We start from the raw sequence: 15,412 nt of genomic DNA, 5'->3' as shown, positions 1-15,412 counted from the left end.
TCAATCATGTTGCATTTTGATCGTCATCCACTTACACGCCGGCATCGTCACAGGAAATCCTAGTCATTCGGGGTGTAGTTGAGAATTACAACTACCTTGGCGACCACTGGTACAGTAACAAAGGCAGTCCAAACCCAAAGCCTCAAAGCCTCTGCGGTTGTTTAGGGAATCGCGATAGTCGCTCGTGGCCTTACAGTAGGCATTAAGTAGTAAATCAGCAAGCACTCAAGCTCATCGATCTCTCATATTTTACATACATTCCACGTAAGTTCGAGGTACGGGAACACATCTAAGCGGCTGCTAAGTTTTGTACCTCATCTTTTTTGCCTTGCCTCAATGCTTCCTCCAGCGCTAAGCGTCTCCTATCATCGGAATGCAGTCAACCAGATGCCAATCATCGTTCCAAACCTCACTCGACAGCAGAATGGTGTCAATGCGCGGCGTACTAAGCTGCTGACGGTTGTACAATGTGGTCCCACCCGCGCTCACAACTTACCATGACTCTTCTCTGCACAGGTTCGGGGAAACGTACAAGATGTCATTTGATGCATACGATTTTCTTTCTGGACAACATTGGCTATGACAGTATCTTTGACTTCCTTGTCGCGTTTGGTAGCATATTTTCTGTTCGTAACTGCCTCGGATCGTTTCATTGTGGATGCCTAGATCTACATTAAGTAAATATTTACATGGATTGCTTTTAGGCCTCACTTCAATTTGGGAGGACCAGCATGTTCTTGAGCTCGACCCCACCGTATTCATCCACATTTATCGACTGATACAAGGACAGGGAAGTATGCGAGAGTACATAGGTCTATTAAGACAGTGAGTAGAAAAACCCATGGCAGCCTCACCGACGTATTAAACGTCGATACCACTCCATGGAAGTTTCCGCAATCCCTACTGCCCAGTTCCACATAACATCAAGAATACCTTCCAGTTCACCCGCATCCCAATTCCGGTCTCCAATAGGCTGCTCGGTTGCGTTGAACCGCAGGACATCTTTAACGGTTACCAGGCCTTTCAACAACCCGTGTTCCTCGACAAGTATCACCCGAGGACTGTACCAATGAGGATCAGGGCTCTACACTATATGGACAGGTCAAGTGGGACGTACCCCATTCTCTTGAACAATTGCGTTACTATCTCCAATGGTAGCCGTGGAGATACGGTAAGGGGTGTCTTGAGGACAAGTTCAATGAATGTCAAGGAGCTGGCGCGAAGTGCATTACCTGGTTCACCCAAGGCCAGAGTTTAAGCACGTCGATAGTCGCACTCGTCTCTATAAGTTCTGTTGCCACCTCTTCCTCTACACCAAGAGCTGATCCAGAAGTCATGTCTGATAAAACAAAGTCCTCTTGGTCGGATGCTTGTCTAGTAAAAGCGCAGGACGTGTTCGGAGATATGCCCCCAACGCCTTGGGCCTTGTCTAGGCTGTGTTATGCCACATGGGAGTCAAACGCCAGCGGACACATACCTAGTACATATCGCAACTCGGTTCTGCCCATGTACCCGGCAAGCGTTCGAGATGATTCCGAAGCAACTATCGGAAAACCTTTCACATTGGTAGATCCTAGCAATCGCTCTGTGGAGTACCGATCAATAATGTCCCCTAGCCAGTGCTGATCAGTCAATCCTTACCAACGTCAGAGACAAGCATCCCAGATGCAAACAGAATATCCAGATCCTTCTTCATGACCTCCGAAACTTTGTGAACATGAGAATGTCACAAATGTAGGGAACAATCGGAGCGCTAACCTGAGACGTCGAACCCATGTTCCTCCTTCTCAAGGATCGGATAATCGTTGAATCGAATTGCCTCGTCCGCAATGCCACGAGTCCCAAGGAAGTCGCCGACAGCCTTCGTTACCAGGATGACAATCTGAAGAGAATCGGTATCAAGAACGTATGTTTCGTAGGGGCCGACGTCACCGGTCATAAAATTGGATAACCAGGCTCACCATGGTCGGTAAGATGTACGTCAATGCCCCGGTGAGCTCGAACATGATAACGACAACAGTCACAGTTATCCTCATGACTCCGCTAAGGGCTGCCGCGGCACCAAGAAAGGCGTAAGTACCCGGTGTAATACACGGTGCATCCGGGTCGCACACCGCAAAGATCCCTGAGTGAGGATAAGCACTGGAGAGAGTTCATTTACTTCTGCAATGAGAGCCAGTAATGTCCACCTACCGATACATTGCCTTTACCATGATGCCAACCATCCGTCCAAAAGTTGCTCCAACAGCCATTGAAGGTACGAAGATACCTGCGGGAACCTTCGCCCCGTAGGAAATCACGACTAAACCCATGCGTATGAAAGTAGCGAGAAGGAGAGAGTTTGCCATGGGCCACTGAACAGCCATTCTTGCGGCAGAGAACAGATGAGAAAAATGCAGATTGGATGATGTAATGTACTTACTGGCATAGATTATCGTGATCTCCGCCTCCTTCACACTCACGAAAGAGAATTGACATCATTTCTGTCATGTCAATGCGCATGAAACGATTGAAGTAACCGATAATCGCAGTCAGAGTCGCAAGAATAACAGCTTCTGCAACGCCATGTGTGGCGAGATGTTTTCGACGAAATGCAGCTACCTGCATGTTAAATTTGACTACAAATGCGCCGTAGAGTCCCTGGAACGACAGGCGACTTTGTGAACAAAGGGTGAAATTGAGGAAAGGTAAAAATTCTTACACCGAATATTCCAAGTATGATAAAGAAGATAATCTCAAAGAAATGCCAGTCTCGGCTATAGGTTACTTGGAACAGTACAAGTTTTCCCGTTCTGAACGGATTCATGACCTGAAATGAGACAGTCAAAGTTGTAGGATGAGGCGAGGGAATCCACTGACAGATAGCGTAAACGTCGCCACTAATGCACACACGAAACTTCTCCACATAGTTTTGATGCGAAACATCTGGCTCATCTCCTGTGGAAATACGCGTTTGAGATCGCATAAACCGCGGAGATGGGGGCGGTACCTCAATCGAAAACAGAACGCCGCCAATTGGTGACCCGAAAGCAACTGCAACTCCTGCAGCACTGGCGGCAGTGATGATTTCTCGCATTTTCCCTTAATTATTGAGAATGAAAAGATAAATATAGCAAAAAGTGTTGGCCCAAACCTTGACTTCGAGAAAACCGCTGGAACCAACTTGCAACGATAGCTCCAATGCAGCACGCGACGTGCACCGAAGGGCCTTCCTTACCGACAGACAACCCAGAAGCAATCACTAAAGGCTATTTCCGGTCGTTGACATCGTTTACGAAAATGGTAAGGCAACTCACAAGTGTAAGGCTCTTTATGAAGAAGGTTGCATACCCGAGGAACCCTTGCATGACGAAGCCGGCTAGAATGCATTTTATTTCTGAAATGCCAGATCCAGCAGCATATTTTGCCATGCTGCGAACAAGGTGAGCCGCCACAAATGAGAATATAGCCTGCAGATAGATATGTACTCTCATCATCAAAGTCGAAAATGTTAAGATGGAGAGGACTTACCGCGAAAATGACATATATTATCCATCGTGCTGGAGTCGCCGTACTCCATAGATGCCATGAGGGGCAAAACTCCTCATCACTTTCAACTTCCCAGCAGCAAAATTGCTGGTTTAACCACCAGCCGTCCGTACAGTATCCCATTTTGATATCCGAAAGCCATTCCGTGATGATTGATATGAGAGCAGCATTCACGCCGATGAAAATGCCTGGCACGTTATTGGTCAAGCGATTATGACAATGCGCAATCCTTACCAACTAGACTTATTACAAGCCAAGGTTCCCCAGCGCTCAGAAACCTCCAGAACTGAGCCCAAACCCATACAGGTGTTATTTCGCCGCGAGGACCGCGGTGGGCTGCCTGTGCTTCCTTTGCATTGCGTATGCGTCGGTTTCGTTCTACTATCGAGTCTTGAATCCAATCTGGCAGTGTGACACGTTTAATTTAGTCAAGAGATAGTGTTTCAGACATATGTACCAATGGTCGTGAAATCTTCATAGCGTCTCTCTAGTTCTCAGCGAAAGCTATGGAGTGGGTCAATGACAGTGACTCACCTAATCTGCTCTATCTCTTCCTCGTAATCTCTGTTATCGAGCCTTCCATACTGTACGCCAGTTCGCGTCATGTGCATGAAATCTGACGGTGGTCCGGCGGGAAACGTGTAAGAAAGTGACGATTATGTCAGCACTCTTTGACCGGACGGTGCATTTGTGCCGTAAGGATTGCCAAGCGGCTGTACGTCTCCGTACGTTGGGTGGTCTATGTAAGTGTCGCCTGCAGGGCTGACGGGTGGTTCAAGTCGGAAGCCCAGGTTAACGTTGATACCCCTGGGCAGTATAATTTACTTAGCAGCAGCAGCCGCGTACACATTCGGTTCTTTTAGTTAAGGTACTTTCGGTAGCAATATTGGGTGACCGCTAACAAGTGATTATATTGACTTACCAGTTAAGGACACTTGCATCTCAGATCTCAGTACTCGCATGTCAAGTTATCCTGTAACGCTACTTATTATCGACTGATGAATCTTTGAACTTTGAACTTTGAACGTCGAACTTAGAACTTTGAACTTTGAATTTTGAACAACAAAGGAGAATGTAATTACATAATTAATCGAGGATTACTACTAAATAAAAATATTAATGGTTAGCAAACCCTATTATTAATAAAGGCATGACTAAGCGAAGACCGTATGTAGTTCAGTTGAACCTTGTGGGGGTGCACAGTGCACACCGCACGTACCTTCACTGAGAACCATGTCCAAGACGGGTGAAGTCAAAGTACCCTTTTTCAAGAAGGGAAAATCTCGACCAACAACCTCCCGAAAAAGATCGGCTTCTCCCTCTCCCCGTGTGTCAGCGCCGATACCATCTTCATCCAAGTCTGAGGTTGTTCACCCTTCTCGCAAAGCGACTGGCAATCTTCTGAGCGCTGGCACGAAACGCACGGCTGCACAACGAAGGGAAGATGAACTAGATGATTCAGACATTGCAGAACGCGACGGTCCTGCTGTGAAGTGGACCGCAGCCGGATCGCACACAAACGCAGCACTTGAGATACTAGCTGGCGACGAAGCTGCAGAGCTACTTGCTAAACGGCAGAAGAAGGAGAAGGCGGACAGAGGCGAAGACGAGGAGGAAATACCTGATGATGGACTGTATAGAGGTCAGAACGCTTATCGAAGCCACTTGAAGAAAAACCAGGAAGTACCTAAAGCCATGCGTGTTGGTCCTCAGCGAGGGACCAGCACCATTCGTACGGTTACCATTGTCGATTATCAACCCGATGTTTGCAAAGACTACAAAGGTTTGTAAGTTTCTCCTCCGAGTGATACGGATGCTAAAATAATCATTCCGATCAGAAACGGGGTACTGCGGCTTTGGTGACACTTGCAAATTCTTGCACGACCGTGGCACGTGTATGTTCGCATAGCCTTGACTCTTAAAGCAACTGAAGACATTTACTTCGGACAGACCTTGCTGGCTGGCAATTGGATAAACTCGCCGAGACCCCGCGAAAACAGGTCGAGGATGTGTCAGACTCCGATTCCGACAATGAGGACATACCCTTTGCTTGTCTCATCTGTCGAAAACCTTATACGGATCCGGTGGTTACGCGGTGCGGGCATTATTATTGTTCGGCTTGCGCAATCAAGCGCTATGCCAAAACTCCCAAGTGCTTAGCATGCGGCACCCCGACGGGTGGGATATTCAATCGTGCCGACAAAATTATAGACAAAATGAACAAGAAACGCGCAGAAAAAGACGACGAGCACGTCGAGGATGACAATCCCGGGGTCGAAATCGAGGGCCTGGCTGATAACGGTAGCAGAGACAGCGACTCAGGTGATAATGATAATGATTGAGATCTATATCATTGTATCGCTTATCAATACGCGCGTGACACGTTCTTTGTGAGCTTACCATTAGAAGTGTCATCCATATTTTCTCTTCCACCAACGTGGGCCCGCTATCACTTTTGATCCCCTTCTAGGTGAACTTCTGAGCAAATGTCTCCTGTGTAGCTCGTCTACAAGAGTCCTTTGCTGAGATAATTGGTTTGATGTCCGATTCGGAAGCGTTCGAACACGACCGCTTACTGATAGCGTTGTAAGTACGAAACACAGGGTGGTACTGTTCTGACCGTAGAGCTTGTCTGAGCAGACGCCGAGTTTATTGTCATTGAACTTATTTGTTCGTCTCAGGTCGTGAAAGCGAACCCACAATATCGCGAGACGGGCTTTCTAAAAAAAAATGGCATGTGATCATCATGTCAATCTCTCTTACCCGGTTCTTCAAGCAGATCTGTATGTGTGCGCGGTCCCTCTATTCCGCCCGCGGACCGCCAGGTGGTCCTGATCGCAGACCATTTATTTCAATCCCGTTGCAGATGCACCATGCAGTGCGATCGTTTCTGGTTCCTGGATGAAATCTCGTCCTATCCGATAGGCACAGCAAAGGCTCCCTCGGCGCCTGCGCGAAAACGGTAGCCTCTCTCCGGAATCTAGGCGAGATGGCCAAGACTCGCCGGCTCCCGCATCCAAGACAGTCAAGAAGGGAAAAGTGCTTCTCATCAGTACCTTTGAGATACTTTACATCACTGATGCACGAGATGAAAACCAGTGTGATCGATTGATCCACGGTGATCAGCAGATCGTCAGCGTTCGTTTGGATATCACTGACAAAACCTATCTCTTAAACGAGTACCTAGTCGGTCGGAGAAGCAGCCGGATTGGAAATGCGACGTGCATACTTTAGGATTCCAAGCCAACTTGAGCTTGGACCTGTTAGATATCGGTTACCCAACTTCGCCGTGGGCGCTTTGGTCAGGAATATCATGCTCTCATTAAGTACCACGGGATCAACTTGAGAGTGAGGGAATACAATGTGTGTTGCGTCGTATTTAGCAACTGCGTGCCAGGTACCGTAGGGGGTACTGGATGATCCTTCCGAGTCTAGTGCAGTAGTAGAAATACACATAAGTACAAGCATGCTCCAAACATTGAAGTGAAGAAAATTATGTGACAGCGTACAGTTAACGTAGCGCAGGTAATGCTCAAATGAAGAATGAGGACAATGGGATGTTGAAAGAAGATAACCAAAAAGTCATTTTCTAGATCTATTTCGACAACATCTCGTCGCACCCGTTATCAACGTGGCGTTTAAGTGAGTCCGCGCGCGACTGAAATCCTTCCCGCAGTAACGGCATCGGTGTAGGACTGGTGTTGTAGCATGCACGGTTTCATAATGTCTCCGTCTGTCGTGCGAGCGAGTAAATGACCTATCACAGAGCTCACAGGGAAAGCGATCTGCAAGAAGCGCCGGGTTGCTGGGGGGAGAGGTGTGCGCAGAACGTGGCGCAGCAGGGGGTGAGCTGCTCTGGGTGGTGTGCTGGGGATTTGGGGACATATGGTAATATGGTTCGACGGTGGGGCGGGAGCGCGGGTTTGATGTCACAGTGTTTGAATACACCTGATACGTCTGTGATGGTGTCGGGATGAACTGTTGTGGATGCGCGTGGAGAGCCTGGGGGTCAATATGCGGGTGGGAGTTTATCGCATACTGAGGACCTGGCCCGGATGAGTGATGATGTGACGGGAAGTAAGTATTGGGCTGATTCGCTGGAGGAGCATAGTACGGCCTGCGCGTTTCCGTAGCAGGTGGTGTCCCGTGTTGCGAGTGGTTGGAAAAAGGAAGGGGTTGCAATGCGTGGTTCCCTGCTTCAAGAATGTTAACGGCCATAAAAGCGCCATTGAAGGGTATTATAATACCTATGGTTCCATTGGGCAAAGTACTGTTATGTTGGTAACTCGATAATACCTGCGATTGCTGGGGGGGATATCCAGAGGTGTGGTTGTTCGAGTTCGAAGCGGATTGTCGATGATGGTGGGCAGAAACATGTGGTTGCTGGACCTGATGACCGTTGTTGGAGTACACATTTGAGTACTGCATAGTGCAAGGAGGTTTTGGTGAATGATAAAGACTTCCCAGCTCTTCGACTTGTCGAGCCCTTATATACATTTTTGCAGTGAAAGTGCTTGGGTGTTGCCTGTCATATCAGGGTTGCAACGTACCTTAATGAATAGATCGGTTACTAAATCATTACTTCTCAGAGCGTAATCCCGGTATGAACGAAACGCTGTATGACTCCGGCACCAAGAGATATTCTGCGGAAGGCGCCAGATCAATTATTGAAAAGAAGATAGTGCACACGGGCGCGGAATGCACCAATCATGATTTTCGCTACAGACCTGGACGTTGACTATCCGGGAGGCTAAATTCCGTCAGTTAGAAGGCTCCGTACCACCTCGGGAGCGGGTGGAGCAATGGAAGGAACAATGGAAAAAATTAGAACAGATAGGATTGGATAATAGATACGGGGTCTCACCGAGGAAAGCTGTGTACTCTCAGAGCTCAGAATGAGAACCCCTCCATTTGTGGTGAACGGCAGGTTTTCAGAAGATCACTGAAAACAGATCACGAGGCTAGAGAGTTTGCGGAGTGTGAGTTCCTGGACAGTTGACTTTAGATCGAGTCGGATCGGCCCTACTCTCGTAAAGGCATATATCAGTGGCAGCCCTTGTGCAGCAGACATGCTGCTTTCATCTAACGCTAAGCGGAAAGATCCATTACATATGGGAGATGCGACCCTTGGATTCAATGTTACTGATGTCACTTTTCAAGGGGCTGTACATGGAAACAAGAGGAACTGAGGAATTGACAAGTTACTTATGGTACGGGTTGCCAGATAGCCCAGAAGCGAGTTGGCTCAGCCCTACCATACCTTTTGTTGTTTATTAGACCCTGTACTGGTTGGTCAATCACGGGAAATTCCAGCCAATTGAGAATGCCTCGTGAAATAGGTATCCAATCACAGAGCGTTCGCCAGGATCTTGGATTGGTTAGAGCTGGAATGATTACGCCTAGACATCCCGAACAATGTCTTAAAGTTAACACGCGCCGAGAGAGATCGAGATTAACACACGAGACATATATTGCACATTGACAAAACGCCGGGACAAGAGTTTGCGGATTTCCACAACGTCCAAAATGACGTTTACGACCAGCTAGACGATGTCAGGAAGATAGATGACAAAATCGGAGAACTTAGTACTCGCAACGATGTGAAACTCACGTCAGGTCACTATATAAAGGTGATAGAGTTCCCCACTACATATGCGTTCGAACACCATGGGCGCCCGATGCCAATCTTGAGCGCGATGTTGCCATGAAAAGAAGAGCGACGATGGTGACAGGGAAAGACGGTTGAGCAGACTACGACATTCTGATACCCTCTCCCTGCAAATGAAGAATCGCATTTTCCACGTGTTCTTGTCCTCGGGAAGGCGCCTTCCGTTTCGGCACCGACAACAGCCAAAAATCTTGCGAGCCAACTGTTAAAGCGATTCGTCAACTGCATCGGCGTGATTTACTCGGAGCCAGAAGCTTGTAGATCAATCTTCAACAAGTCATATTGCACCAGCGTGTGTCTATCTCCTCGGATAGAACAAAAATTGGTGAATCACCATTCAGTTTCAGCAATGAGACAGTCGCAAAGTTGTACAACTCGCCCATGGCGAGAGATGGTATATCCCATTCACATGTACACGGAGAAGTCAGAACAAAAATAAATCTGCGCAAGTTCGAGAAGCATGATTTGGCAGTGGAGCTACTAGTAGTCTCCGCAGCGTGCCTCCCCGAAAGCGCCAGATTATCGCCAATATACTGGAACGGCAAGTATTTATTAGACACGCGAAAACCTCGAGGACGGGATCAGGAGCAACGGCATCTGAAGTTTGAACCTGGTGAGACAGTTGCTAGCGTTTTTGGTACAGTCCAAAGGAACATGCCGTTTCTGATTACAACTCAAGTCTTTTCCACCAATCAAAGCGCTCGCTTCAGTGGTCAGGATCACCCAAGCTTGAAGCGCGCAACGTAAAAATGGGTTTGTGGTTTGTGGATATGGAGCCAGGCACGATAGTAGAGAAAATTCCCGTCCTTTCAGGTCCAACATGCAAACTTAACCTTGCCATAATCCACTGCTGAGGTCTCGACTTCCTAAGAGCGCCAAGAATCCATGCGGCCGTCTGCGTGATCGGTAGTCAGAACCTTGTTTGGACTGCATGGAGTGCTTGCCTTTTAAATATTATGTCCTTTGAGATACACCAACTAAAGTGATGAGCTCGAGACCTAGTACTAGCTACCTGCGGGAAATGTGTAATACCCCAACCCAAACAGGGACAAAGGATTCGTGACTTGTGACTCCTTCCTGCAAATTCCAAATCACTCGAAGCACGAGACCGCAGGACAGGCGAGAATATGGCCCCCTTTGACCTCGACGCGTGTATACAGCAACTACTCCGCAAACAGCTCTTACATGAGGCCCTTTTACGCGAAATCTGTGCAAAAACGAAAGAAGTTCTCATGAGGGAATCTAATGTGGTGCATGTCAGTGCCCCAGTGACTGTCGTTGGAGATATACACGGGTGAGCGGCTCGCAGTTTTAATCCATTTATGCCATTTCATCATGGAACTCAAGTCAGTTCTACGACCTCATCGAGATATTCCGTATAGGTGGCTACGCTCCTCACACCAATTATCTTTTCCTGGGTGAGTTCGTGTCTCGTTCTCAGAACAAAGATCCCTTTTCTCATAGTATGCAAGGGGACTATGTTGATCGTGGCCTGTTCAGTGTCGAGACCATATCGCTCCTTACGTGTCTTAAACTGCGTTACCCCGACAGAGTTCAGTTAATTCGTGGCAATCATGAATCAAGGGCTGTAACACAAGTCAGCCACCAATTCATGATGTTTGGGAGCATTCTTATCGCTCAATGTTCAACTTAGACTTATGGGTTTTATACGGAGTGTGTGCGGAAATACGGCTCGTCACATGTATGGACGTATTTCACGGACATGTTCGACTTCTTGACCCTGTCTGTGGTAATCGACGATCGGATATTCTGTGTTCACGGAGGTCATCAGCGATTCATTGTTTCACAATGTCACGATCTGATGAATTTGGTTGTCTCAGGTCTTTCTCCATCTATCCACTCAGTGGATCAAATCAAAGTTGTAGATCGATTTCGCGGTATGTCCTCTCAAATTATCCTTGCTCCGCAACCTCATTTCATTCCAGAAATTCCACACGAGGGTCCAATGGCCGATTTGGTGTGGTCGGATCCAGATGCAGAGAAAGAAGACTTTGCAATATCCCCAAGGTCCGTGTCTACTTCATCATATCACCAGCGTCATTGACTAATGAGGCTTATTCTTGCTCCGCTTGTGCTGTGTCTGATGTGTCAATCTGAAACAAATCATGTAGAGGAGCTGGCTACACGTTCGGATCAGGCGTCGTGCACAAGTTCTTGGAAACGAACAATATGTCGCATATTCTACGTGCTCACCAACTCTGCATGGAAGGATATTCGTCACTATTTGACAAGCATCTTTCTACTGTCTGGTCAGCGCCCAACTATTGTTATCGTTGTGGTAATTCCGCGAGTATACTCGAGGTGGGTCCTGGCGAGAGCATGTATTTCAATGTGTTCGAAGCTGCCCCGGAAAACGAACGCGATGGTCCAAGTCAACAGGCTCCCCAGAATGTTGGTGGAAAAGTACGTTGCTGTTCCTGTGGTCATCTCCCGCGCCGTGTTTTCTTTGAATAGACCAACTTGCTCACACGAGTGTTTGTTTCACCTAGCTACCCGAGTACTTCCTCTAGTATCTCAACAGTCTACGTCGGGGCTTTTGAACATTTTGATAGAACTGAATACTGTTGGCGGCGATTGTGGTGCCGAAGTGTAGCAAGTAAATGTAAACCTGTATTGTGCGGACGATATTAGTACTAGTACGATGATACTTTACTATACCCCACATGATGTATCCTTCTGTATCACGCTATTAATTTTGCGGATGCTCTTCTAATTGCCAGAATGTGGATTCATTAGCTAGTACGATGTCCATGTTAGCCGGAGAAAAAATAGGTCACTCCGCCAAGTTGAGAACCATGATTCGATAATTAATCAATAGTGATTGCATGCGGACTAGGTGTGCAAATCACAAGGTAAGTTATGTAACACCTCGGCATTTCTTGACTGCGCGGGCATCAGAACCGCTGACATGATATCCCGGTTCATCATCGATTTCATCATACAGGCTAAGTCATTGCAAGGTGTTGCCAGAAGATAGAGGTACCCCCAGCATCCATCGGTTTACTCCCCTGACTCTCTTCCGAGTGAGACTGACTGCGATAAGAAAGAACAATATAATGACACGTGCACCCCATCGTCTCCACCAGAGAACTGAAAGGGTCAACAGTAGATCACGCTTCCGCCGGCGACCTTGTTTCACCACGTGCGGTCTTGAAAGAGAAGCGACTGAAGGATAACCAAAAAACGGGTTGAGGGAGGATCGAGGGGGTATGAACACGGACGAAGCCTGCCAGGTGTATGGTTTCAGGAAGCCGAATGTTGGGCGCCGGCATGCACCATTCACGTGAACTAACAGAAGTCTGGTCGTCCGAATTCAGTGGATCTTCAACAAGGTGAAGTGGCGAAAGTGCACCGCCATAATCTGACAAATGCGCGGCTGCTAAGCGGGTAAGGCAACAAGATAGGGTGACTGACTAGATGGTAGCGCTGAAGGAGAACAATATTGAAGAAGCTCCTCTCTAGATGGAAAGAAGACTCGGGCAACTGCGGAATTAGGAAGTAGGCACCTAAGATCCGGTCAAGCAGACCAAAAACGTGTCTGGAGTAAACGCACTTCACAATGGACCATGTCATTGCATACGTCCAAGAGTAATTGAGGAGGAATACTGGCACAAAACAAAGTTGAGTTTGATCAACATCGCATATAATTATAGAGACGCATTGTTACCTGCAGCAAACATTCCAGGGTATCGGGGAACTACTTCCTTCATGAACCACGTCAAAATTTTAAGGTTCTGTCATGAAGGTGAATAAAAGTTTAGCTTTGATGGAGCAGTTGACATACAAACGACTGGATTGATAGACCTTCAAGGTCGACGACGAAAACACATTGAAGAATTATTTCATGGTTTGCGTACTTATCATTGAGCGAGCGCATATGAATACGCAGGCGTTCGAGGGAGATCAGAAATCCATCCATCATTGTTTGCTCACAAGTCAGCAATTCTGACAAGTGGAGAAACACGAGGGGACGGCCAAGTGGATCGCAAATCGGCGGCGGAAGGCAATGGAACAGTGCGGAAGGAAGAGTGGAGAGTCGCAGTGCATTTAGACGCCAAACGAGCGTGGTGTGTATGGCCTCCAATGCGAATGAACGAATGAACTTATGGTACTACACGCCAAGCTTTAGCGGAAGAACCGGCTACAAGTAATTAGCATTTCACTCACCCGTAAGAAACGGAAAATTGTTGCTGCGGTTAACCATAGTTAACTTACGGTTTCATGAATCTGATGCTGCAACATTTACCTGTATCCGAGATCCATTCTTTTGCCCATGTATGGTCCGCATCACTGAGCGCCAATTCTTGGGCCACATGGGACAAGACCTCATCATTCAAGGTTGACTGGAGGGCCCATACGTCCGCAAGGCTTGCTTCATACTGATTAATGAGCGTTTCGTGATTATCCTGTAGTACGGAGCGCATAATACCGTTGTTCATGGGTGCAGAGCGTAAAGCTACAGTGAGTGTCACCTCATGTGTACACTTGCTTATACGTTACATATTTGGCCCAATTCTGGCCAGAAAGCTAAGCAACAATTTCAGCGACGAACAAATTTTTTCCTCACTGCAGGTTCTTCCAATAAATCTTATAACACTCTATCCTCTACCTGCCTGGATACAGGAGGATACTTGGAACGAGACCCAGAGGTCAAATTGCATCTACTATTACTAACAGGATCTCTACAACTCTCCAGCGTTTGTGCGTAGCACGCTAATCAAGTAGGTTTCTTCAATATTTTTCCTGTTCCTTGACAGACCATTGCAGAATCTCGTGGTCTATCATCACACCCATATATCGACTGTCACAAGGACTGCCTCATGTTTGTATCATTTTGTATCAGGTGCTGATCGAGCTCAAGGAGACGGCATTTTGTGTTTCGAGCGCAATCGGATTCGGGAGTCATCAGGATGTCAAAAAGTCAGGAATGGATGCTGCAGCTCGATTCTCGAACTCGTAATAGCAGGTAATACCATCCTTCAATGTGGAAGTCTCCACAGATTCAGATCTACTCGGATGTGACAGCTTTCGTTCTGCTGGTCGCAAGTCCGGTCTCAGCAATCGCTTTCCCCCACTGACTGTATGGCGTCTCAAGTAGCACAAGTTCAATCTTACCCTGCATGACAAATTGCAATCGTCAACTGTCGCTTCTACCTCATCTGCTGTTGTCCAGGCTACGCAGCTGAACTGGCCACACAACGGGCGGGGGCACTGGGAGAAGACCAAAGAGATACCTTTTGAGAACTATGAGCCTGTCCCACTTAATGCTGGCGAGCGCGTCACTATCTCAGTTTGATTTTTGTTGCACTAGATTGATGCAGAAACTCCATCAGCGTGTGGAGAAGATTTATCTCCTAAGATACGTGTTGCTATGGATGTGCATCCCACACAAGCCTATCTGCACTTCCGTATGAGCGTGTCCTCTCGTCCAGCGAAGAAACGTGCACTATTTGTCGAATCCAACTCTCCTGAACTCCCGGTGGAAGTTCTCCACTGGTTTAGGCAGGATAGATTACATTCGACGTGGCAAAGGAAGAGGACTACTATCTCCGGACCATTAGTTCGATGATCGGTCGTCCAGTGAAGCCGATTTGATTGAACATGCCAGATAATACATCTACAAAATGAAGGACGGAACGTTCAGTTCTGCGGATGTTACTTTTTGTGGTTTCCAGTCGCTGTCCTAATGATAATCGATTTGTTATAACGACATACTATCCCTACTTATTATCTTGGTTGCACACGCCAATAGTAATACTATACGCTTATTTGCAAATAAAATAAAACGAGCGAAATAAAATGTAATTGGGTGGGGCTATTATGTAAATAGCTTAACCACTTCATAGCAACTCGAGGTGGAGCGTGACACGTTGCCACATTCGCTGAGTTAGCAACCTGGGGTACGAAGCGTGACACCTCCCGAAAACTAGCAACTCCCTGCAACTCCCTGTCTGGCGGACGCAAAATTTTACTCCGTCTATTGAATGGGATCAGGAACGCGGGTATGTCGCGGCCAAAGAAGATTAGCTACTGTGATTGGCTGGATACTCACCGTAAGACTATGGTCAATTTGACGCTGCTGAAAAGGTAGGTAGACCTCTGCTGGTACATACTTTCATGAACTCACTTGCTAGTTTTTTTTATAGTTTTGAAAGGACAAGTTTCTGTGTAGTCCAACTCTCGTCCATGTCATCT

General features: G+C 47.2%; 5 protein-coding genes across 5 annotated transcripts; 2 read left to right on the top strand and 3 right to left on the bottom strand.

Annotated features, from left to right (window-relative positions):
• Window positions 1-592: 592 nt before the first annotated feature.
• Window positions 593-4,306, bottom strand: EDB91DRAFT_1168378 (chloride channel). Its single transcript, XM_041320102.1, has 18 exons — window positions 4,063-4,306; window positions 3,986-4,011; window positions 3,763-3,930; window positions 3,511-3,716; window positions 3,297-3,449; window positions 3,134-3,248; window positions 2,990-3,081; window positions 2,860-2,937; window positions 2,702-2,809; window positions 2,423-2,640; window positions 2,194-2,367; window positions 1,962-2,142; window positions 1,759-1,882; window positions 1,642-1,707; window positions 1,478-1,585; window positions 1,233-1,429; window positions 1,118-1,182; window positions 593-1,061 (listed from the first exon to the last, which is right to left on the bottom strand). The coding sequence occupies exons 1-18, from the start codon at window positions 4,137-4,139 to the stop codon at window positions 851-853; spliced, it is 2,367 nt and encodes a 788-aa protein (XP_041170885.1). The 5' UTR covers window positions 4,140-4,306; the 3' UTR covers window positions 593-850.
• Window positions 4,307-4,581: 275 nt separating this feature from the next.
• Window positions 4,582-6,199, top strand: EDB91DRAFT_1209016 (uncharacterized protein). The gene is made up of 3 exons (XM_041320742.1): window positions 4,582-5,311; window positions 5,367-5,423; window positions 5,479-6,199. Exons 1-3 carry the CDS (start codon window positions 4,762-4,764, stop codon window positions 5,868-5,870), a joined length of 999 nt encoding a protein of 332 aa, XP_041170884.1. The 5' UTR covers window positions 4,582-4,761; the 3' UTR covers window positions 5,871-6,199.
• Window positions 6,200-7,029: 830 nt separating this feature from the next.
• Window positions 7,030-8,379, bottom strand: EDB91DRAFT_90931 (uncharacterized protein). The gene is made up of 2 exons (XM_041328788.1): window positions 7,776-8,379; window positions 7,030-7,724 (listed from the first exon to the last, which is right to left on the bottom strand). Exons 1-2 carry the CDS (start codon window positions 8,023-8,025, stop codon window positions 7,111-7,113), a joined length of 864 nt encoding a protein of 287 aa, XP_041170883.1. The 5' UTR covers window positions 8,026-8,379; the 3' UTR covers window positions 7,030-7,110.
• Window positions 8,380-10,245: 1,866 nt separating this feature from the next.
• On the top strand, window positions 10,246-11,931 carry EDB91DRAFT_1168357 (Metallo-dependent phosphatase-like protein). The gene is made up of 8 exons (XM_041320101.1): window positions 10,246-10,490; window positions 10,544-10,614; window positions 10,669-10,793; window positions 10,851-10,980; window positions 11,038-11,094; window positions 11,143-11,224; window positions 11,329-11,620; window positions 11,707-11,931. The coding sequence occupies exons 1-8, from the start codon at window positions 10,324-10,326 to the stop codon at window positions 11,725-11,727; spliced, it is 945 nt and encodes a 314-aa protein (XP_041170882.1). The 5' UTR covers window positions 10,246-10,323; the 3' UTR covers window positions 11,728-11,931.
• On the bottom strand, window positions 11,932-13,677 carry EDB91DRAFT_1168349 (CRAL-TRIO domain-containing protein). Its single transcript, XM_041320100.1, has 8 exons — window positions 13,464-13,677; window positions 13,385-13,407; window positions 13,002-13,328; window positions 12,885-12,951; window positions 12,771-12,822; window positions 12,632-12,723; window positions 12,511-12,578; window positions 11,932-12,443 (listed from the first exon to the last, which is right to left on the bottom strand). The coding sequence occupies exons 1-8, from the start codon at window positions 13,654-13,656 to the stop codon at window positions 12,168-12,170; spliced, it is 1,098 nt and encodes a 365-aa protein (XP_041170881.1). The 5' UTR covers window positions 13,657-13,677; the 3' UTR covers window positions 11,932-12,167.
• Between the last annotated feature and the right edge of the window lie 1,735 nt (window positions 13,678-15,412).

Source organism: Suillus paluster, assembly GCF_016628075.1.
Source record: "Suillus paluster strain FC165 chromosome Unknown EDB91scaffold_117, whole genome shotgun sequence".
In the NCBI taxonomy this organism is placed as follows: Eukaryota; Fungi; Basidiomycota; class Agaricomycetes; order Boletales; family Suillaceae; genus Suillus; species Suillus paluster.
This window is presented reverse-complemented; position numbering and strand designations above follow the sequence as displayed.